A 25289-nucleotide genomic window follows, 5' to 3' on the forward strand; every position below is an offset into this window, starting at 1 on the left:
GGAGCAGCTCAGCATTCTTGTCTGTCTCTCTCTCCTGACCTCTCTCTAAAAAAATAAAAATAATAACATTTTCTTTTATCTTCAGACCAAAAATTTATCTTTAGCTCATCCGAAGTCCAAGCAAAGTAAAATTCTCTGAAAATTGACCTAAATTCATGGGCAAACCTAGATTTGAGCACAAAGCTATTTATAAATGTAAAGGTGGCTTCGGTTTGTCTGGATAAACCCCTAAAGGAGGCAGGTGGACCAGACTTATGTTATTGTAGGGCCTTCATGATTGAATTTGAAGAACAAGCACTGGCTTAATTTGGGGTACATGACTTTCATAGGCTTCGGAGAGGAGGATCACTTTCATCTGCACTTGTCATAAGACTGTCAAATATTCCTTAAATGAGCTGATGCTCTCAGAAACTGAACTGATCATCCGTGCTGTGTACATTCTTGAGTTTTGAAATGTAAGAGGTTTCAAAAGTTGTCTTAGCATGCCAGAATGTCTATTTCTATAATCTTTTGTGGACTGTGGTCATTCATTCATTCATTCATTTGGGCCTGCTTTGTCTCTTATCTCTATTCTTTCTATTTGTCCATCTGTGTGTGGAGAAATCATTCTTGGCTAGATGGAGTCATTCATTGCTTCTTCATCTGTGTCATCCATCTCCCCTTCCTGTGAACAGTGGCCTTCTCCTTCTCTGGTGCTCAGTCATCACGCCTGCATTTGCTTTCACCTGTCTCTGTTCCTGTTTCTCGTGGGACTAGCTTTTTGTCTTCCTCTTGCAGTTAGAGGTTAAAATTAGCCAAAAGTCATATATACATAACATATACACAGAAAACAGGGAAACAATAGCCAGAGGGAAAGGGAGTGTGAAGGTGGGGGAGGAGGGGGTAAAGGAAGGAAAATGGGGGTGGAAAGAGACTTTGCATGGGACATGGGGGGCACAGTGCACTGTGTAGATGGTACTGTAATGAGTGGGACACTTGAAACCGTAGCAACATAATCAATTAAAAAATAAATTTTTAAAAAGTATAGCTAAAATAGAAGCATGTGTTCCAATTTCTCTTTTCCACCCTTTTGACTAACCTTTCCAGTTACCTCTTCTCATAACTGAAATGTTTAAGAACATTTATCCAAGTACTCCTTTCTCTCTTCTTTCTCTTACTCAGAGGGGGTATTGCTTAGATACACTTAAAAAAGAACACTACATAATACTTCAAGATGAAAACTCCCACTCAGCATGGAACACTCCTGTATTTGGGGGGCAGAAATCTTTGCTGGTGTCCTGCTGAAGGAGCTGGCTGTTTCAGTGCAGGTGCAAACCACCGTTCTGTATTCTTTTCTCTGGAGACCGGCCTGTGCATTTGGTTTTGTAATGGGTGGTCTGTGTAAATACCTCTCCTTTGCACCTAGCCCTAAAGCCTCATTAAGCTGTCAGCTCTGTGGTATTTGGGTGATCAGGGCCATCCACAAAACTGGCTTTGTGCAATTCAGTGTGAGTTCATCTTACAGTTTCTGAGATTCTAATTTACCACCAGGGTTACAGGGTTTTGTTATAGCAAGGAATATAACACCCCAAATGGGTCAGTGTAAGGCCAGGGTTTGCCACTGTCATGACCATGCAGGTTCTCATTGTATTTGGGCAGATGGTAAAGAAACAGTGGAGCCAAAATATGGTGCGCCATTCCTTTATTAAATCTCGTACCGGCCGACGAGCCAACAAGCAGGGAAAACACTTCCCTTTCACTCAGGGCTCCCAAAGCCACTGACACATTCTCCAGTTGCACAACCAGGAGAATCTTCTCCGGTTTCTCACAGAATCAAAGGCCCCACCAGCCTCAGTAAGGCTCCCAAAGCCCCTCAGCTCTAGTTCCCCATTCGCACACCTTTGCTTTCCCTGCCAACATGGCTTTTTCTTCAGCACTCTGCATTCTTCCTTCTCTCTTTCTGCCAACGTGGCTTCTTCTTCAGCTCTCTGCATTCTTCCTTCTCTCTTTCTGCCAACATGGCTTCTTCTTCAGCTCTCTGCATTCTTCCTTCTCTCTTTCTGCCAACGTGGCTTCTTCTTCAGCTCTCTGCATTCTTCCTTCTCTCTTTCTGCCAACATGGCTTCTTCTTCAGCTCTCTGCATTCTTCCTTCTCTCTTTCTGCCAACATGGCTTCTTCTTCAGCTCTCTGCATTCTTCCTTCTCTCTTTCTGCCAACATGGCTTCTTCTTCAGCTCTCTGCATTCTTCCTTCTCTCTTTCTGCCAACATGCCTTCTTCTTCAGCACTCTGCATTCTTCCTTCTCTCTTTCTGCCAACGTGGCTTCTTCTTCAGCACTCTGCATTCTCCCTTCTCTCTTTCTGCCAACATGGCTTCTTCTTCAGCTCTCTGCATTCTTCCTTCTCTCTTTCTGCCAACATGGCTTCTTTTGCCTCTCTCCCTTTTCCTCCCTCTGCTCTCTGTTTTCAAAACTTTCTGGAGCAAAAACCTCTCCTCCAGCAAACATTAGCAAAACAATGGCCCTTCTGAAGCAGGAAGATAATTTGCAATTTCACAGACCACATATACCTGGTGCTGCCCAGCCCCCAATGCAAACTATAAGCGAGCAAACATAAAAGTCATATTTTACAAACTTATTTGACCAACTGTCAGCTATCAATAGCCTACAAATAAAAATAAGCAGTTTTTTTTTTTTGTCTTGTAGTCTGTTACCTCACGGACTACTCAGAGGAGATGGCATCCTAAGCACTGAGGATGGCTCCATGGCCTCTGCCTCAGGCACTAGAATGGCTCTGGTCGCAACAGAGCAACGCCCCAGATGGGCAGAGCATCGCCCCCTGGTGGGCATGCCGGGTGGATCCCGGTCGGGCACATGCGGGAGTCTGTCTGACTGCCTCCCCGTTTCCAACTTCAGAAAAATACAAAAAAAAAAGTACTTCCCCTGATTGAAAAGTGAGCTGCTCGCTCACTAACCGTTGATTTGACCTTTGAGGCGCATCTGCGGGCAGATCCAGCCTGCTGGTCTCCTGCATTTAGAGAAGGACACTAATGAGCTCAGGCCTGCAGCAGTCTGTCTTCCTGCTCGTTGCCGAACCCCTTTCTGCTTTGACAGACCTCGTGCATTCTGCTTCGCTTTGTTCTCGGAAGAAAGCAAGAGGGAGAGTAAGGTTTGCTCAGATCTCTACAGCTATTACTGTTCCAATAATAACCGAACACCTGGGTTAGTGCTCAGGAAAGTCACTTACAGCGTGTTTGCAGGGAAGTGAAGTAGTGATAAAGCTAGAATTCCAGCCCAGGTCGTCTTGCGGTTCCTCAGAGCCAGCACGCGGGGCTGCGCCCCTGCTGTCGGCACTCCTCACTCCTGACCTTCCCTGCTCCCATTCTCCCTCTGTAGGTTGAGTCCTGACCGGTGTTCGCGAGCCTTCCTGACTGCTGGGTCCTCACCAGTCTTCTCCGTGGTCTCTGCTATCCTACCCAGCAATCTTCCTTTCTTAGCACTGTCTTCTGTATTCTGTCAGGCCTGTGATTGTCATCTCAACAGCTACACTGTATATCACCTGCCAGACCGGAACTCTTCCTTTGATTCTCTTGCACTGTCTGGTGTAGTGCTGGGCCTCTGTTGTGATGGGTACTTGGTAAATATCTTGTGCTTGGCAGTGCTAATTACAGTTTGAATCACTTACCGATTAACGCATATCTTTTAGTATTTTATCATTGACAGGAAACATGCAATAATATAAATTCCTAAAAGAGGATTTTTCTTTAATCGTTATATTTTTTCTCTTAAATCAAGTGAAGTAAAGACTGTGTAGGAGGTCATTTGGGGTAGTCAGAAGAGTCAGTGGGACATCAGTTTTCTTGGGAAAATACATGGAGTAGCTCCACTTTCATAACCCAGGTGACTCAGTTGAGGAAGTTCACTCCTGCCAGCGGGGGCTGTCCCCGGGGCTTGACCTCAGCATCACTGTCTATACTGAGTGACACCTCCGGAGAAAGGCATTTTGCAGTGACCCTTCAATGACTCAGATGCTCTGTATACAAAAGAATTTCAGTGTCCGTGCGATTTATCTTTGATGCATTCTGACTTCATAGTCTCTGAAACTATAGTTACTTTCCAAAATCTGTAAATGGCACTTATATTGCTTTTTATCAAGTTCAAATTATAGATATAATACATATAACATATATAAAAATACATGTACCTATCTCTGAATGTATCTATACCTGCACCTGCATCTGTATCTATTTCTATCTGTTAACATACTGGTATTGTTATAAAGTAGCGTACCTTAATTCCGCTGGTTACGTAAGGACACCAAGGCGGGATACAGAAGAATTTTTAGGAGGAGATTTATTTATAAGCCGGCTACATATGATTTACACGGTGTATAGCTAACCCAAATCGTGTGCCCCCAAAATAGCCCTGAAGCCAGTTATATAGACTTGATCACATATAGGTTGGGGGGAAAGGAGGGGGAGCATGACACAATAATCAATCATTAACAAGCTTACAACATTCATCTACATGATCTATAAAAACATTCCTACATATTAAAACTTACAAGGTAACACAATAGTGATGTCGTTTTACATATCAAAACAGTAGCAGTAAATGTCGTTTTACATATCAAAGACATTCATAAATCTTTTAGTGTCTGGAGGTATATGTTACTCTCAGGACTCCAGGGGGGGAGGAAGATTTAAAATCAATGTAGGATATGCAAATATTGTCTGTTATTGAAAGGGAAAGGAGTTCTTCGGATAACCTTTATTCTTTCAGAGAACTATAGTTAAACTGTGACTAGATGACCCAGTTGTCCTTGTAAGCTGGGAAGCTCCCACATTCTTCTCTCTCCATTCTTTAAAAGAAAGGAGGGGGCGAGAAGCCTGACTTTCCCTCTGTAAAATGGTGTTGCCAATGCTAAGTTTTACAGTTCTTTGGTACCTTATCACAGTATATATATGCCAGTGGTTACTAAATTTGATCCCTGTCTAGTGGCAGCATTTAAGTCATTTGGAAATTTAAAATAATGTGAATTCCCAGGCCCTAGCACCATGTGGTCTACGACAGTATTTAACAAACCTGTTAAACTGCTCTTTTCTATTTCCATGGACAGCTGCAGTCTGTCTATATTGTAGAGGTTAGGAGTGAAGGCTTTGCTATCAAACAGACTAGTTTGAGTCCTGACTCTGCCATTTCCTGTTTGTTTGATCTTGGGCACACCTCAACACTTCATCTGCAATGTGGGGACAGGAATTTCTGCCTCCCCAAGTTGATGTGAGGGCTACATAACAACATGAGCAAAGACGCAGCACGGTGTCTGGTGTACCGTGGAGCACCTCAAGAAATGGTAGCTGGTCTTATTCTTACTTCTACACCATGTGTATTCTGGCATGTCTGTGCATCATTTTCTAATATATGGAGAGTTTTCTTATAAAATTCCAGAGAAACATGAAATCAAACAAGAAATGGCATGATTAATCTGTTGCCTCTAATTGGAAAAGAAAGGCTCATTCGAAGAGTCTTGAGTAGGATTTTCTGAGAGGTGGTGTGGTGAATTTCCTCAGCTGATTTCTACATAACTCGTTTTGGTGTTTAAATTATTGTTTTTCTTCAATCAATTTGCAGTGGAGATAAAAATCTGTTTTAAATACTACCACGGCATTAGTGGAGCCCTGCGAGCCACCACCCCCTGCATCACCGTGAAGAACCCCGCTGTGATGGTGAGTGCCCGGCATCGCCTGCTGCCTGCTTCCCCCTGAGGTCCCCGGGGGGCCTTGCTTCTGTTAGTGCCTGTGCAGCTCTGGCAGCGGTTTGGGGAACAATGGAAAGGAAACAGCACAGCGTGGGCTCCCTTTTAGTAAAGGAAAGCACTTGCAGGCTGGTTTACCTACATCTATGATACTAATCAGTGGAAAAATAGGATTTGATTTAGAACAATTCTATATAGTCAGCTCTTCATGAAGCAAATTAGCGAGTGCCCCATTGTAGAAGAGTTTTTAAATTTAATTTGTGTGGCGGGTTGGTAGGAAATGGGAGTACAGGAATTGCATCTTGTGTGAATTTAATTTACACGAGCTCAGTGAGTAAAGGGGAGAACAATGATGATTGAAACGTGTGTGTTCTACCTGCCAGTCAACGAGCTTTCATCCCAGAGAGAATGTGACAAGGGATCAGGAATGTGTTGCTGCCTCCGGAGGTGTCAGCGTTGCGTCCCTCTCCGTGCTGGGCTGAGGTCGAGAGCCTAAAGATATCACACATATTTTTAGTATAGCATGGCCATTCAGCATGGGCCAGCCTCTTTACCAGGTCCTCAATGGAAGAGGGGATATTTAATTTAGCTTTGGAGGACATTGGTTTTGTTGGACTTTTAAAGAAAAGTATGTCCATTCCCAACACAGTACTTTCCAAAGGATTAGTTTTCACAATTTTGTGATTTTTTTTCACTCCATTGACTAACTTTTTAGACTTTAACAGCTTCACAAGATACATTGCATTGTACATGGATAATTGTACTTAGAAAGTTTGGGGAAATTGTGAGAGTGTAAGATATGTAAATCATTGAAGTTTTTATAAATCAGTAGTAAAAATCAGGTCATAGAAATATAGAAGAAAAATATTGACTCCCATAATATAGTCTTCATAACATTGTGTGTGTGTGTGTGTGTAAATTTATAGACGCATGCATTTTTGTATATAGGCAAGTGACTGCATTGACTCCCTGAAATTCAGAGAGTACTCTTTGCAGATGGCATTTTATAATTGTCCAGACCCACCAAGGCTGTATCAGCCAGTCTTGCCTTTTACCCATTCACTCAAACAAATATTCATTGGGTGCCATCTAAGTGCCAGGCATTGCACTCACCACTAGGGATGAAATGGTAAGCAAAACATAATCTTTGTTCTCTTTGGTCTGGTTGGGGGAGAGACATCAATTAAACTACATTATCTTCATCTGAGTGTGTAGTTGAGTCACAAGTACTATGAGGGGAGTACAATAGGGCTCTGGGAGCACATACTGGTAGGATTTATCCTGATCAGAAAGATGTGAGAAGGCTTTCCTGAGAAAGGTGTGTTTGCAGGATGATCTGAAGGATGAGTGATGAGCAGGAGTGACTTAGGTGACGAGGGATAGGGAAGATCATTTTAGGTGTAGGGAATAGTATGTGTAAAATCTGCAGTATCTACATACCCTACCCACATTTGAATTATATTTGAGTTCCCATTGCAGTAGATGTAGTATAGAATTTAAAAGAATAACCCACATTTACTGTATGAGACTTGGAAGTTCACAAGGAGAATAATAATTGCTGACTACAAAATCTGCGAGGTCACACAGTAAGCACTTGGACATTCTCTAACTAATATTCTAAAAAGAAAAATTACAAAACTAGAAGTGTGGGGCTGTTTGTAATCAAAATCCTTTGAAAAATTAACTGTGTGAAACTAGACGATAACTTCCGAACATGATTTTCTGAATTCAGGTTTTTTTTTCATACTTGAGCAATTTCAGTGATCTGCTATCATTGAAGGCAGCAGGAGTTTACAGCCTGTTGAACATTGATCTCATTCTATTGATTTTTTACATTGAGATTATTCTGTCAAATCTTGTGGATAGTTTGGAGATAATTAATTTGCTTCAGACAGGTTTTAGAGCTCCTTAAAAGCTTCACTGCGAGAGCACTTGCAATCAGAATAGAATATTGTGCTTCACAGGGTGACTAATAGAATTGGTGGTCAATAGATTTCTGACCAAGTTTGAGATGGATCTGTCTGTATCCCAAATTGAGAGGCTGTGCCACATGGACATCTCATCGTGAGGGGGCATGCTGTACCATTTGTATAAATAACAGCATGATGGTCATCCAGGTATACAGCATATGTTTAGTTGTTGAGACTGATTAACTGCATTGATATCCACAGAGCCCACTATGTCTGATCATTCCATGACCAGTTGCAAAGAATAATCCTGGAAGAAGTAATTAAGAAACTCTATAGGGAAGGAAGCAAGCTACCATCCTAATCTGCTCATTTCTCACATATCCTTTTGTAATGAGTCAAGGATAAAAAAGTGTTCTGTCTTCTCTGCCATTGGTATCTTGACGTCATTGTCATTTATCAGAGTATGCAGTGATATGTATCTTAGACACTTGGAACAGGAAATCCTTTGGCTTCAGGGACAGATAAAGGCTACCATCACTCACTACCATGTATTGTTTCAATACTTGGTTGACACTGTTGCTTCTGGGTTTTCCTGAAACGAATCTAGGGAGTGAGTTTATTTAAAAAGCTCTCTCCAAACAGCAAGTGCAGATGTGTTTATTGTCACTGCTGTCCCCAGATCCAGTGGTAATGTTTGGGCTTTCTTGGCTTTATTTTCATAAGTGGTAAAACTGAATTCTTTGAGTATAATTTCAGATGAGCATTTTGCCACAGTTATATTGAAGGACACTGTTTATCTGTGAATTCTGTGAAAATTGTTGTACATTAGCCTTTTGCCAAAAAAAGTGAATTATATTTTAAAAATGAGAATTCAGGGGCATTTTCTTTTGTTTCTATAGTATCTTATTATATTTTAAATAGGTTTTAAGTAAACCTATTTAAGGTTTGTGTTTAAAAGACTATATAAATCTTTTCAGTCTCATTTAACTCACTTTCCATGTGTATCCCTTAGCTGGAAGGGACGTCATGTCTTTGGAGGTGGTACAACTCACAGGACCATATGGTCCACTTGAGGGGAGGCCCTGATTTATCAGATGCTCTACCCAGGGCACAGGAGGGACAGATTGCTGAGTTGCTGTCTCAGTGGTGGCCTGTACTACCTTGCTCTTCCCCACTCTGTAGTCTAGGTCTGTATGTGGAGAAAACAGGATGAGATAGTGACAGCAATTAAGTGTCTGGCCAGTGTGCTGTTGTACCTGCTCCAGCTAACCTGGGCACGATGAGTCAGAGGAGTAGCACACAATGTAATAAACCATAGGTACTCGTTGAGAGCTAATGTTTTCAAGGAGCTGGTTTTATGGATGGAATGAAATAAAAATACCTGGGTGGGATCCTAATACATTCCAAATGACACGTGAAACAATCAGGAAGCCATTAAGTGTCACATAAGATAGTCTTGACCAAGTTACAGGAAGTAGAGAAGGAAGTAGAAATTTATATTTCAAAGTTTTAAAGGAATTTATTTTGAAATTTTTTTAGCTTTTCCTGGGTTAGTGAAAGTATTATTTCTTGGCAGTGTGTGGTTTTTAAAGACGTGTGTGGAGTGCCACAATGGTGGAAAGGTTTAATCTAAATCAGGGGTTGGGAACCTATGGCTCACGAGCCAGATGTGGCTCTTTTGCTGGCAGCATCTGGCTTGCAGACAAATCTTTATAAAAAAAAATAATAACGTTAAAAATATAAAACATTCTCATGTATTACAATTTGTTCGTTTCCTACCACTCATGTTCATGGTTGTGGGTGGCTGGAGCCAATCACAGCTGTCCTCCGGGACAACATCAAATTTTTATTGGATAATGTGTAACATACACAGGTCGTTGTGAGGTCAGGAAGTAAACTTTCCTCCTTTTAATCAAGTAGTCAGCTAGCTAATTGCAGAAACCCTTTTGACAAAGAAGATTACTATAAGAATAAAAGATGAGGAGTATCATACTTTTCAGCAGGAATGGACAGAGGAATTCGCCTTTGTGGAGAGAGCAGGTTCTGCAGTGTGTCTAATATGCAATGATAAAATTGCATCGAGGAAATGGTCAAATATAAAGTGGCACTTCGACACACGCCAGACTACATTTGCATCAAAATATCCAGCGGGGAACAGCAGGAAGAAAGCATGTCAAGAACTACTGTACAGAGTGCAAGCTAGTCAGCAGCAATTCCGTGTTTGGACCCAACAAGGTGACTGGAAGTTGGCTAGCTTTGCTGGTGCTTTAGCAATTGTGAGAAATGGAAGCCATTCACAGATGGGGAGTATGCCAAAACATTCATGCTTTATGTTGCCAATGAACTTTTTGACAACTTTTCGGATAAAGATAAGATAAACAAATAAAAGACATGCCTTTAAAGGCAGGAACTGTTCACAATAGTACCATCATGATGGCAAATCAAATTGAGGTAACCCAAGTGAAGGACATAAATGCAGCACCATTCTTTTCTCTCACTTTGGATGCGTCAACAGACATAAGCCATTTATCCCAGTTCAGCGTGATTGCAAGATATGCTGTCCATGACACACTACCTGAGGAAAGTCTTGCTGTTTTGCCTATGAAAGAGACAGACAACAGAGGGGAGGATTTATTCAAGTCTTTCACTGAGTTCGCTAAAGAAAACAATCTACCGATGGATAAACTTACTTCAGTGTGTACTGATAGTGCCCTGTGCTTGGTGGGGAAAAACAGAGGACTCATAGCGCTTCTTTGTGAACATGAAAAGAGACCCATCCTAAGTTTTCAGCGCATCCTACATCAGGAGGCGCTTTGTGCTCAGATGTGTGGCGAGCAGCTTGGTGAGGTGATGTTGCTGGTCATTCAGGTGGTCAACTTTATTGTTGCCTGAGCTTTAAATGATCTCCAGTTTAAAACACTGCTGGATGAAGTTGGGAATAATTATCGTGGTCTGCTTCTGCACAGCAATGTGTGTTGGTTGTCAAGGGAAGGTGCTCAGCTGTTTCGCAGCTTGTCTAAGTGAAATCCGGACTTTTCTTGAAATGAAAAACGTCAAGCATCCTGAGTTAGCTAACACTGAGTGGCTCCTGAAGTTCTACTATCTCGTGGACATGACAGAACATCTGAACCAGCTCAATGTGATAATGCAAGGCATTGGAAATACAGTCTTATTCCTTAACAAGCAATGTTTGCATTTGAAAACAAGCTGGAACTTTTCATCACTGACATTGAAACAGGTCGTTTACTATACTTTGAAAAACTGGGAGAGTTTAAAGATGGATGCACAGAAAATGACCCTGCTCAACATCTTGATCTCCAGCAGCTAGAGGGCTTCACATCTAATCTTCTGCAGTCATTCAAAGCATGCTTTGGAGAATTTCATGAGCACACTCGTCTTTTTAAGTTCATCACCCATCCACACGAGTGTGCAGTGGACAGCACTGACCTGAGTTACATCCCCAGTGTCTCCATCAGAGATTTTGAGCTACAAGCTGCTGACCTGAAGGCCTCAGACATATGGGTGAATAAGTTCAAGTCACTGAATGAAGATTTGGAAAGACTTGCATGACAGCAAGCAGAATTGGTGAGCAAACACAAGTGGAGAGAAATGAAAACACTTCAACCCGCGGACCAGCTGATTGTCAAAACTTGGAACACACTTCCCATCACATACCACACACTGCAGCATGTGAGTATTGCTGTACTGACAATGTTTGGCTCTATGTATGCATGTGAGCAGTCTTTCTCACATCTAAAGAACGTTAAGACCAACCTTCAATCACGTTTAATGGATGGAAGTCTCAACACCTGCATGAAGCTTAACCTCACTGCATATCAACCAGACTATAAAGCCATCAGCAAAACCATCCAGCACCAGAAGTTGCATTAATGGTGAGAAGTACTTTATTCATCATTGGTTAGCAACAGCATAACAACGTTATTAAAAAGAATTCAGCCTGACCAGGTGGTGGCACAGTGGATAGAGCGTCAGACTGCGATGCCAAGGACCCAGGTTTGAGACCCCGAGGTCACCAGCTTGAGCGCGGGCTCATCTGGTTTGAGCAAAAGCTCACCAGCTTTGACCCAAGGTTGCTGGCTCCAGCAAGGGATTACTCGGTCTGCTAAAGGCTCGAGGTTAAGACACATATGAGAAAGCAATCAGTGAACAACTAAGGTGTCGCAATGCGCAACAAAAAACTAATGATTGATGCTTCTCATCTCTCTCTGTTCCTGTCTGTCTGTCCCTGTCTATCCCTCTCTCTGACTCTGTCTCTGTAAAAAAAAAAAAAAAAAAAAAAAGCTTTAAAAAAAAAGAATTCAGAGACTTATTGTACTTTAAAAGTGTTGGTCTTACATAAAATGCACACATTTACCTGTATTTAGTGTTAACATATTGTATGGCTCTCATGGAATTACATTTTAAAATATGTGGCGTTCACGGCTCTCTCAGCTGAAAAGGTTCCCAATCCCTGATCTAAATTGTGAGATTAAAATTGGTTTCTGTTTCCCACCTATTCAAATATATATTCTGCCTCCAATTCGGTCTCTTACAGTATTGTGGAGGTATTTGTTCTTGATATTTTTATTTTAGGGAACCACGAAACTCTTCTTTCCTAGTGTGCCATAAATTGAGCACTAATTGCACATAAATTGAGAGAAAGGCTAACTCTGTTATGTGATCTGTAAATGACTGGTTGCAATGAGATATTATATATTTGAAAGCTTTTAGGAAAAGCCTCACAATACAATAATCAGTACCATAGCATTGTAAATTCTTATTACAGCTAACTATACTAACATGTGCCATGTACCGGTAGACAATAAAATAGGAGCCCCTATAGGGCAATTTGACACCCACGTGGCCACTCAGAAATGTTTGGCAATATAGGATAATTCTTTATAAATATATGGATGAGTCTGATGTAAATCACCTGTTTAATTTAGTCTAAGTTTTTCTAACAAAGCTGAAGGCATTTGATGTTTGATTTTTTTTTTAACTTAAGGAATGTTTTAATACAGTAACAGCAATATAAGTACATTTACTACATATCCCCTATAGTCTGTTTTTTAAATGTATTTATTGATGTTGGAGAGAGAGGAAGGGGCAGAGAAAGACAGAAGCCTTGATCTGTTTCTGTATGTGCCCTGACTGAGGATTGAACTGGCAACCTCTACGTACTGGTATCTAACCAACTGAGCTATCTGGCCAGGGCCGTAATAACTGTATTTGTATCAAAGAACTAGAAGTTGATTCATATCCCAAGGAATGTAGAAGCTTATATTGGTTTCATTTTGGATGAGGATTAAATTTAGGTGTGGTCCTTTTTCTTATCTCTAAGAACCTGCATTTGTGTCTGGATTCTAAGATTTGTAGCATATGAAAAAGTATATACTAAATACATGTTTGATACAAAAAATCCTTGTAAAAATCCTTAGGAAGGTTGAGTAACATTGTATGCCTGTGAGACTTCAGATACATGTTCTTTGTCTGCAGATGGGGGCAGAAGGCATGGAAGGAGGTGTTTCAGGGAGCCAGCATTCTCGGAAACTCGTTAGCTTTACATTGTCTGGTAAGGCTGTCTTTATTCAGCGTGATATCCAGTTTGAAAGTGTGCAATTTAAAAGGCATAAATGGTCACTTCTTTCTACAGATCTTCATGTGGAATATGTGAACTAGTTATTAATTTATTTTGGGGGTAATACTTCTGAAATTCAAGTATATCTTTTACCATGATAAAATTAGATTATTGATATAAACTCAGAAGTTATTTATTCTACCAAGTTTTCTGATGGTAAAAAAATCTATAACTAAGTATAGCTATTTAAAAGAAAATCTGTAATGTAATATGTTAACCCTACATTAGAGCTTTGGTTATTGAAAATTATTTGTGCTTACCGAATCTAGAGAAAGGAAAAATTTGAAGACTAGGGGGGAAAAGCCAAAGGATACTCCTATTTCTTTTTTTTTTTTTTTTTTAATTTTTAAATTTTTTTAAATTCATTTTAGAGAGGAGAGGGGGGAGAGAGAGAGAGAGAGAGAGAGAGAGAGAAAGAGCGGAGAGACAGAGAGAGAGAAGGGGGGGAGGAGCTGGAAGCATCAACTCCCATATGTGCCTTGACCAGGCAAGCCCAGGGTTTCGAACCGGCGACCTCAGCATTTCCAGGTCAACGCTTTATCCACTGCGCCACCAGAGGTCAGGCAAGGATACTCCTATTTCTACACATAAAAATTGGAAAGTGGATAAGACAACTTTTTTTATTTTCTGGTTACTAAAATATTCTCATTGCTTGCATGTTTATCATAAAATGAAAGCACTAATTGTAAGTTGGAACTCATTTGTAGTTTATAAGATTTATTTAGTTGAAATTGGTAATAAATAGAATAAAGTCAGTTTACCATAAAAGGGAAATATTTTTTTCATAAAACATCTGTTTATACAAACTGAAAATTTTCACACAAGAGTATATTTACACCTCTGTATGTGTATACTGGGGTTCAGTGTAAAACTTCACTTTGTATGTAGGTCACTGTCAAAAATGTTTGAAAAGCGGCCCTGGCTGGTTGGCTCAGTGGTAGAGCGTCGGCCTGGTGTGTAGAGGTCCCGCGTTCGATTCCCGGCTGGGCACACAGGAGAAGCACCATCTGCTTCTCCACCCCTCCCCCTCTCCTTCCTCTCTGTCTCTCTCTTCCCCTCCCGCAGCGAGGCTCTGTTGGAGCAAAGATGGCCCGGGCGCTGGGGATGGCTCCTTGGCCTCTGCCCCAGGCGCTGGAGTGGCTCTGGTCGCAACAGAGCGACGCCCCAGAGGGGCAGAGCGTCGCCCTCTGGTGGGCGTGCCGGGTGGATCCTGGTCGGGCGCATGCGGGAGTCTGTCTGACTGTCTCTCCCCGTTTCCAGCTTCAGAAAAATACAAACAAAAAAAAATGTTTGAAAGCCACTGATTTTTTAAAAATTGGCAATCATGAAGTCAAGAATACTCTTAAGAAAATCAGTATTTGAAATAGACTTTTAAAATAGACCGTTGTTCTACAATACATGCAAAATGAAGTCTAACAGATGTCTGTCACTGTAAGATGTTTTTTCATTTTTTCCGTTAGTGTAGTGCTTCTGAAATTTAAATTAGATTTCACTTTCTTGGTTACAAAAAGAAATGTGAATGAAAATAGATATTCATTAAGAGTGAGAGTTAGAAGGCTGATCTTGAAAACAGACACTGCAATGATGCACACTTATTACATGTGACAGAAGGGTGCATAGTAAGGAGTTCGTTGCTGGCCCAAGGTTTTCCGACTATCCAAGTCTGTTCTAGCATCCTCCTTTTCTTCCCCACATGAGCTTGCTTACTATGAAAGCCTCTTATGTTTCTGTTTTTTGGCATATCTCAGAAGCTGTAAACTGGTTTCTTATGGTTCAAATTTGGCCAATAAAGATATTTTTGTTGGAACCTTCAGGGTTGAAAAATATCTAGGTTTTTAGAAGGGCACTTGGAAGTATCGCTGCCCATGACACTACCCTGCCCCATTATCTGTCTGTCTCCTGAAAACATTTCAGTTGGCTACCTGTACTTCAGACTTGCACAGTCCTGAGAGGCTGCAGATGCAGAAATCCTTTCTTTCTAGGTAGGGAACAACTACCCAACCTGCATGGCTCAGAGAATTTAGTTTGACCATACCATGGTTTTCTGAGTTTAGAAGCATTACCCTATGCTTTTAAGTGATCAATATCATTCTAAATATGATACACACATTGATTTTTACTTCACAGCAGTTTTAATTAACTCACTATGGGAGAATGACCATCCAGAAGATGAAAATCTCAGAACCCATTCCTACAAAGTAGGAAATAAGCTTTGGGTCACAGCCAGATGTTTCTTCTTTAAATACTTCTAACATCCCACCTTAATAAACATGGCAGCTTGCTGAAAATATGTCTTATTTCTTGCCATGTAATCAGATATTTGCAGATGATATACAGACATGGCTAAAATTATAGAACATGGAAACAATTTTCTATTGTAATTCTAAACAGTTAATCTAGTTGTAGCATATTGACAGTGAATATAATATTTATACACGAGCATTTAGGCATTGTGGCGCGGCTGCCTGCAAATGCTCTACTCTTGATTATCTGTGGATAAGTAGGGATGCAAATAGTTGAACTCTACAGCAAAAACAAAAACGGTGCTTTGATTAATATCTTAAACCTCTTCTCCAAATAAAACTTTAAACCAGAATATTTAACATGTCCTATCTTTGTGACTTTGAGTCTTTCATTGTTCTATTACAGAGGTAGTCAACCTTTTTATACCTACCGCCCACTTTTGTATCTCTGTTAATAGTAAAATTTTCTAACTGCCCACCGGTTCCACAGTAATGGTGATTTATAAAGTAGGGAAGTAACTTTACTTTATAAAATTTATAAAGCAGAGTTACAGCAAGTTAAAGCATATAATAATAATTACTTACCAAGTACTTTATGTCATATTTTCGCTAAGTTTGGCAGAATAAATCTTTATAAAACAACTTACTATAGTTAAATCTATCTTTTTATTTATACTTTGGTTGCTCTGCTACCACCCACCATGAAAGCTGGAATGCCCACTAGTGGGCGGTAGGGACCAGGTTGATTACCACTGGTCTATTAGGTGATGTGGATATTTATGAGCAATAAAATATGTATATAAACAACAAAAGAGAGAAACAAGAGCAGAAATGAGATGGCTAACTGAATTATCAGACTAACATAATTGGTAATTTATTGTATTTGTTAATGAAGATTTATTTGTGCAGTGTCCCTTGTGGAAAAGTTTGGTATGAGGGTTAACAGTGACTTCTTTCATCACAGTGGCTTAATCTTCTGGTGGAATTCTTAGTGTTCAAAAGAATGTTTTGCATGAATAATTTAGCTCTGCCAGACTTTGTGGCAGCTATTTCTGTATATGTTATTCCTCATTTACTGCAAAGAAACCCCTTGTTTAGACGTAGACTTAATATCTAACAAATATGATTCTTCTATTTTTGAGTCTGAGGTGAGCATAATCAAGAAAAGTAAAAAAATAAGTATGTAAATTGCATTTTTCTCTCAAAGCCATTTTATGCCAAATATGTAGCATTATTAAATTGATAATAAAATGCAAACATATTAGGCAGTGCCAGAAATGGGAACTGTAAGGCTAATGCGATTACAGTAGCTTCTCTGAAGTGCCTGTCTAGTTACTTACTTGTCTTTTCCTTTCTCCCACGGGTTTTCAGATGAAAGATCTTACTCTGTTTCATTTGATGTTCTTAACAGAAGGTCCTGATGGTTGAAGTTTTCAGTCTTTGCCAACATGTTAAACTGCCTCCCTCTACTGCCAGTTATATGTCATTAGGCACTCCTGGTCTAGTTCCGTCACACAAATATCTAGACCACTAGTTCTTATTGGCCTACATGAGGAGGGGAGCCTCCTCCAGGGATCTGTCCCTGGAGATCGGTGTTCTGTGGGCAACCCCTGGCCAGCTCTGTCTTTCTAAGAAAGACTTTGTGTTTCAGAAGTAAGATTGAGTAGGTTGACCCTGGTGACCTTTTATAATTTAGGGTATTCTACAGGGTCTCTTTCCCAGCTGATCTGGGTAATCCAAAGGTCTTTGAAGGTTTACAGACCATCTGCAAAATTGCAATCTGAGCCAGTGGTCAGGACCTCCCTAGACTGATCATAACTGTATTGAAGTTACCTGTAGTCTGTTATTCCGGAAGCTTTCAACATCACATGGCTCTCTGGACTTATTCAAATTGATATTCTCAGAAAGGTGTTGGGCACTCAGTGAAGCCAGCTTTATTTCCTGACATTTTTGTATCCCTTAGCCCTGATCATTTAAAAGAAGTGTCAATCTCTTCACTAATCAGACATTAGCAAAAAGTTTTAGCAGCTCACATAGTATGAAATAACAACTGGAGAATCTAAGATGAGTTATGGGACATTAATCAAAATTTTAAATTACTTTGGCTATTGAAAAAGTAACCTCACAATTATTTAATATAACAGGTAGCATTCATATTTCAGAATTTTTTTAACATTTATTATGTTTGTGAAATATATATGATACTTTAAATGTGATATAATTTAATGTATGCTCTGAAGTTTCATTCTTAATTAAACATATGTCAGTGCATTTCATTTATATCAGTAAAAGATTCATTTTTCTATCATAAAGGAACATATGGTGGGTTTTTTTAAAATAAACTATTTACTAAAGATTTTTCTCATGATACTGTTTGAATTGCTGGTTGCCAAACCACATACTTGTTAGAATCAAAACGGTTTGGTTTCAGCTTGTTAGGATATCCCCTGCTAGATTTGGTCATAACCCACTTATCCTCACTTATCTAAGCAATCATAGTATGAATAACTTTTGTTATTGTTTTACCAAATAGGATCTGTTTAGGGCAGGGGTAGTCAACCTTTTTATACCTACTGCCCACTTTTGTATCTCTGTTAGTAGTAAATTTTTCACTAAGTTTGGCAGAATAAATCTTTATAAAACAACTTACTATAGTTAAATCTTTTTATTTATACTTTGGTTGCTCCACTACCGCCCACCATGAAAGCTGGAATGCCCACTAGTGGGCGGTAGAGACCAGGTTGAATACCACTGGTTTAGAGCTTTCTGTATGAGTAAATTGTCATTGGGTTGCTTGTCCTTCTGTCCTTTTCCTCTCCCCTTCTGTTCCCTCCTCTCGTTCTTTCTTTAAAGATCTAAGAGCTGTTGGGCTAAAGAAAGGAATGTTCTTCAATCCGGACCCTTACCTTAAGATGTCCATTCAGCCAGGGAAGAAGAGCAGTTTCCCCACTTGTGCCCACCATGGCCAGGAGAGACGGTCTACTATCATCAGTAATACCACTAATCCAATTTGGCACCGAGAGGTAAGATGATCATCAGGGATCTTATCCCTGACAATTAAGGAGTGAACTAACTCCATCTCTCTCCTCTTGACTATGTGCATCACTGAGCTGTTTATGGGTGTGGGCCTAGAGCAGGGGTTGGGAACCTATGGCTCGCGAGCCAGATGTGGCTCTTCTGATGGCTGCATCTGGCTCGCAGACAAATCTTCAATAAAAAAAAATAATGACATTAAAAATACAAAACATTCTCATGTATTACAATCCATTCATTTCCTACCGCTCATGTTCATGGTTGCAGGTGGCTGGAGCCAATCACAGCTGTCCTCCAGGACAACACCAAATTTTTATTGGATAATGTGTAACATATATGGGTCATTGCATGGCTCTCACAGAATTACATTTTAAAATATGTGGCGTTCATGGCTCTCTCAGCCGAAAAGGTTCCCGACCCCTGGACTAGATCTATTAAGAGGGTCTAACGAGATGAGATATTCCCTTTTTGCTAGGGCTGGGTTTAACTGGATAAGGCATGTAAGGCACTCACCTCAGGCTCACAATTTAAAGGATGATAAAAGGTTCAAAAATCAAACCAAACACTTTAGCAATATATACTTTAAAAAGTCAAACTCAATGCAAAAAACAAATAAATAAATAAATAATGAGAACAAAGTATCAGAATTTGAAGTAAGGACAGGATTAGTAACAGTGCCTTGCAGAGGCACTGGACCCTGAGGAGGAAGGAAAAATCAGTGATAATGGTTCTGTTTTTATTTCAAAGTTTAGTATTTTGTGCTAGCCTATATTCAGTACAGATTTTAGAATTTCTCTGCCTACAGGCTTTGGCACATATTTTTTGGATTTCTAGGTTTCAGTAAGTTAAGTGAGCCATTCAAAGGGTTGTCATTTTGAGTGAAGCCAAATTGTGTTGACAGTACTGTAGACGTCCTCAGCCACATCATGCTACCAGTTGGGGTAGTGCACCACATCAGTGAAATCAGGCAAAAGGTTTTCTCATTAGAACTACAGAAAGTCAAAGAATAAACAAAAAGACATTGTTTCTCATCCAGTGAGCAAAGCACAAGCTCTCCCTCCATTTCTTCAGGATGCAAGACACATTTCAAATACTAATTAGAGTGCTTCTGGGCAAACCTTTATTGGCATAAGAGTCACACAAATAATTAAATAATCCCCTAAATGGTTTGTGAAAATAATATATTTTAACAATGTTGTAGAAATATTGATATTTCATTGGAGAGGGAGATAATTCAGGGTATCTAAAACCAATTAGAGAAAAGATAGGCCCCAGCTGGTTGGCTCAGTGATAGAGTTGTTGGCCTGGCATGTGGAAGTCCTGGGTTTGATTCCCAGTCAGGACACAGAGGAGAAATGATCATTGCTTTTCCACCATTCCCCGTTCTCTCTCTTCCTCTCCCTCCCCCCACCCCCACAGCCATGGCTCGAATGGCTCAAGCAAGTTGGCCCTCAGCACCGAGGATGGCTCCGTGGCCTCGCCTCAGTGGCTAAAATAGCTTAGTTGCTGCGCAATGGAGCAGCCCCAAATGGGCAGAACATCGCCAGTAGGGGGCTTGCCAGGTGGATCCTGTTTAGGGCACATGTGGGACTGTCTCTCTGCCTTCCCACCTCCCACTTAATAAGAGAGAGAGAGAGAGAGAGAGAGAGAGAGAGAGAGAGGGGAAAGATATTTGAGACTTGCCAGCTCAGCAAGATGTTTCTTCTGGTCAGTTCTTTTGGTTATTTAAGTAGATAAATGCAAGTCTTTTTTATTCCTGGTTTAAAAAACTAGTACTTACTATCTCCAAATAATAAATAACTTTTAAAGACATGCTACCTGATTTAACAGATTAGAAGCCTGGAAAATATAAAATTTATCTCAATATAAGCTCTAAACAGCACAAAGTGGATATAGTAATGACACTAACAAGAACTTTTCCTCACATTTAGTATTTACCAAGTTCTTAACCCCATTTCCAGTGTAAGCCTGATAACAGGGGCATAAGGGATGAGATGATCATTTCCCCATTTTTATGACTAAGAAACTGAAACTGACAGTGTTTATGTACTATTTAGAAACAAAAACCATACTTAAACTCAGCTTTCTTATTCTAAGCAAGTACTTTTTTTTTCATTAAGCAGATTACTAAACTGCATGGTCCTTTGGAGAACTTTGTTGTGATTAAATTAAATTGACTGGTGGCTCAGTGTCTAACATTATTCACATCCCTGTGGTTGCCAGGATACTGTCAGGGAAAAAGTGAAATGATTCAGGTTAGGTTCCTGGTCCCATCATTTATTTTTCCTGAGATCATCATATGAAAAATAAAATTTTATTTTTATAAAGATAAAATGAAGGTACTATATGTGAAAGTCTTTCCAAATGAGCAAAGCTCTTTATATTTATTTATGTCATAATTAATATCCAATCTTATCTTCTCCAGTGATATTCTTAAACAAAATAATGAAGCTTATCTTAACCTCATACTTTCATTTTTCTGTCTCAGAAGAAATGACTCTATGTGACTTTTAAATTAATTTCCATGTAAACATTGTTTTTACTTCAATATTTACCAAGGAAACCATAGTATTCTGTAGATATATCTACTTTAACCACAAGGTGAAAGAGTATTTTAACCTATATTGTGCAACTTCTAAATAATATGGGGTAAGGAATTAAAATTGCCTTTAACCAAATATATTGGTTAATTCTAAACCATCCTATAACAGGATATTAAATTTCAAAGAATTAAGCTACAATAAAGGTAGTGAGTATTAAAATTGTATTGTGCACAATGTAATATTTGATAGTGTCTCCTAAAACTGTTGAACCAGGAAAGGATTGATGACTGAAGGGGCTTCCATGCAGATTAACTGTTGACTTTTTTTTTTTTTTTTTTTTTTGCGAGAGAAAGAGAGAGACAGGGACAGACAGACAGGAAGGGAGAGAGATGAGAAGCATCAACTCCTAGTTATGGCAACTTATTAGTTCATTGATTGCTTTCTTATGTGCCTTGACCGGGGGGGGGGGGGGGTTCCAGCAGAGCCAGTGACCCCTTGCTCAAGCCAGCAACCTTGGGCTTTAAGCCAGCAATGCTTGGGCTCAAGCCAGCAACCATGGGATCATAGAGATGATCATAGACATGATCCCACGCTCAAGATGGTGAGCCTGCACTCAGCCAGTGACCTCGGGGTTTCTAACTTGGGTCCTCAGTGTCCCAGGCCAAGACTCTATTTACTGCACCACCACCTGGTCAGGCCTCAACTATTGCTTTTCAGTCATTGTGAATGTTAATGATTCTGTGAATAAAGTATTGACAATAGCTGCAAATGTTTCTAGCCATGTGGACTCTGTATGTCATTATGTCATTAATATTTAAGAGATACTGTTTCCTAGAATAATAAATGATATAATTTCATATTTGTCTTTTTTTAAATCAACGTATTATCTGTTTTTCTTTTCAGAAATATTCCTTCTTTGCACTTCTTACTGATGTCTTAGAAATTGAAATTAAAGACAAATTTGCCAAGAGCCGTCCTATCATCAAGCGTTTCCTGGGGAAACTAACCATTCCGGTTCAGAGGCTGCTGGAGAGACAAGCCATTGGGTAATCAGCCATCACGTGGCGGGATCTTTGTGAGATTTATTTGTACAGAAGCAACTGAAATGATACTTTCATTTTCAGTCCTAGGACTTTTCTTACTGATAAGAAGTAATAACATAATTCTTTTAAAAATGAAAATGCACATCCATTAAAACATGTAGGACAAAAGGTACTGTGTTACAATTATATACCTTTTTATTTTATTTTTTTGGTATCTGTCTTTTCCAAGATGAACCTACCATTAGCATTTCAGCGTCCAGTATCATTGTGCTCAATTGTTTTTGCATATATTGCAATCTTGCTGTAAATGCCTCTCCCTAGATGAGGATCCTAGTGTCTGGTTGACCCCTCCCTTTTCCTGACTAATCCCATCCAGAGAACTTGTTATTCCTGAACAATAAAAACCACCTTGTTTTAGGGCCATTTATAATAAAACCTACACTCTTGAAAGGAGTATTATACTAGAACTAGATATATACATTCATTCTGGCAACTAAAATTTACTTTGATGTCATTTTCTTTCTGTGTGTCTTTTGTAAGTTGTGAATAAAGTAGTTAAGAAAGCATAACATGCTTCTATCCCTACTATAAATGATCTGTTTATTTTTCCATGGTAAGTACTGGCAAACTCAGTGACACTGGTGCTCTGAGGTAGCTCTCAGGGGCATGTTTTTGGAATCTTTTTCACGGTAAGAGAACATTATATTATGATGGTGGTAGTAGCAGTAGCCTCGGCAGCAGTAATAGTAGTAATAGTGGCAGTATCAGTAATAGTATTAGTAGTTGTCACAGCAGTCATAGTAGTAATAGTGGCAGTATCAGTAATACTATTAGTAGTCGTAGTCACAGCAGTAATAGTAGTAATAGTGGCAGTATCAGTAATAATATTAGCAGTCGTAGTCACAGCAGTAATAGTAGTAATAGTGGCAGTATCAGTAATAATAATAGCAGTTGTAGTTACAGCAGTAATAGTAGTAATAGTGGCAGTATCAGTAATAGTATTAGTAGTTGTCACAGCAGTCATAGTAGTAATAGTGGCAGTATCAGTAATACTATTAGTAGTTGTAGTCACAGCAGTAATAGTAGTAATAGTGGCAGTATCAGTAATAATAATAGCAGTTGTAGTTACAGCAGTAATAGTAGTAATAGTGGCAGTATCAGTAATACTATTAGTAGTCGTAGTCACAGCAGTAATAGTAGTAATAGTGGCAGTATCAGTAATAATATTAGTAGTTGTAGTCACAGCAGTAATAGTAGTAATAGTGGCAGTATCAGTAATAATATTAGTAGTTGTAGTCACAGCAGTAATAGTAGTAATAGTGGCAGTATCAGTAATAATATTAGCAGTTGTAGTCACAGCAGTAACAGTAAACAAAGAAGATGCTGAGAACTTGCTTTCTGTCAGCACTTAAGTACAATCCACTCATTAGCTCATGTAATCTTTCCAACAACTGTGGGAGGTCAAGAATGTAATTATACTCATTTCAGAGATGAGGAATTTGAGACTAACAAGCAAGTGTTGGAGCTGAATTTGAGTTCAGATCAGTCTGCTCTAGAATCTTGGCTTCTCTGCAACCCCTTAAGGACTGGCAGTAATGTCATATCGCTCTAGCTGACCCACGTTGGTCATCCATATTCACTGTGCAGCTGACTATTGGCACCTCACAGTTTGCACGGGCATTAGTTTTCTCATCTGAAAAATAAAGCACTTAGACCAAATCATCTCTATGACTCCTTAAAAATCTGAAACTAAGAGGTTCTAGTGGATTCTAATTCTCTGGCCATCAGAGGCAGTGGAATTTGTGGTTGAGCCAGCCCATGAAGTATAAATATTATACTGAAATTTTAACAGCCTGGTTTATCTCATACAAGCTGGGAAATCACAATTATTTTTAAGGATAACAATTATTGGTTCTAGTGGAGGTGATGTATTTTGGGAAGTTTTTTGTGGTAGACTGCAAGTGGCAAAAAGCCTTTGTAAATTCAAGGCTTAGCAAAAGGCTAAGTTCTCCCCCCACCACCACCTCCATATTGGCTATGAAGCTGAGTATCTGTACCCACTTCACTTGCTTGCTTAAGTTGCTGGAAGCAGTTTACATGCCCTTCCTCTCACTATTTGTTTGTTCAGATGTTGGTTGATTTCGCTTATGCATGGTGGGGGGATTCCTGTTTATGCCTTAAGAGAGTTCCTGTTTTTGCCTCAGATGTGTGACTTTGTATCAAAGACTTCCTTATTTGCATATGGCTATATAATAAAGCAAACTGGGGGCTATTCCTCTCTCGGATATTGCCATCAGCATCTAAGAGGCCTCTCGATCCCATTCTCTTTTCTTGATGAGTCTATTTTCTTAATTCCTCACCGTTCAACCTCAAGACCCAGAATTTCTAGCCGCGCTGGTCCACAGCAGTTTTTAAAAATTATTTTTAGGATATCTTAGAAAGCAAAAGATTATAAAGAGTGAGAATTAACTATGGGAACTGTAGCTACCATTTAATTTATATTATTATATAATTTACATAATAAAAAGTAGCACTGGGTAGACATGTCAATTTATGTACGCCAGTAAGAATGACTGAGGAGAATAAAACCTTGTCAGTGTTCAAAACTAGTGTTGTCTTGCTGGCTTTCCATTTAGTGTTTTAAAGAACTGGACATCAAGAGGACACCCAGCCACAGAGTCCCTGTGCACTGGGAATTAGGAATGGCAGAATTATGAAATATTTCTGTATAAGTACATTCAAAGCATTGTCTGATACAGGTACTTAGGGTTTTGCTTTATTAAATAAGAACAATACATACTACATATTAGTAGGTCATATATTATCCTCAAAATATGTATTTCTCATTATTGTGTTCCCTGTAGTAATTGATACATCTTGAAAAATGCTGGGTTTTGATTCCTTACATGTTTGGTGGACTGACACTGAAATAGCTGAGGTTTGACATGGTACAGTTTTACAGAGCGAGCAGGAACTCCTTGCTGATTCCCTACTTTGAGAGCATGTGTTTGAATCTGACATTATCCAGAAACAGCCTGCATTTTGTCCAAGAGCACATCACTTTCCCATGCTCTGTTAATTGCTCTGCTTCATTAGTGAGAAATGTTTCCGTCAGATAGTGAGAGTTCTTTGGCACTTGTTCTTTAT

At 39.6% G+C, this 25289-nt stretch overlaps 1 protein-coding gene across 7 annotated transcripts in view; it reads left to right on the forward strand.

The window, feature by feature from the left end:
• The window catches only part of HECW2 (HECT, C2 and WW domain containing E3 ubiquitin protein ligase 2), a 424054-nt gene that overhangs the window by 268333 nt on the left and 130432 nt on the right, over nt 1-25289 (forward strand). For 6 of the 7 annotated variants that reach the window (XM_066346627.1, XM_066346626.1, XM_066346625.1 and 3 more), the window contains 4 exons: nt 5609-5703; nt 13139-13214; nt 18377-18546; nt 22003-22145. In XM_066346627.1, the coding sequence (XP_066202724.1) occupies nt 5609-5703; nt 13139-13214; nt 18377-18546; nt 22003-22145 (484 nt within the window). Of the gene's footprint in view, nt 1-5608; nt 5704-11515; nt 11536-13138; nt 13215-18376; nt 18547-22002; nt 22146-25289 lie in introns of those variants that run through there. The other variant, XM_066346631.1, reaches the window with a different exon arrangement.

This window comes from Saccopteryx leptura, chromosome 7 (assembly GCF_036850995.1).
Source record: "Saccopteryx leptura isolate mSacLep1 chromosome 7, mSacLep1_pri_phased_curated, whole genome shotgun sequence".
NCBI lineage: Eukaryota > Metazoa > Chordata > Mammalia > Chiroptera > Emballonuridae > Saccopteryx > Saccopteryx leptura.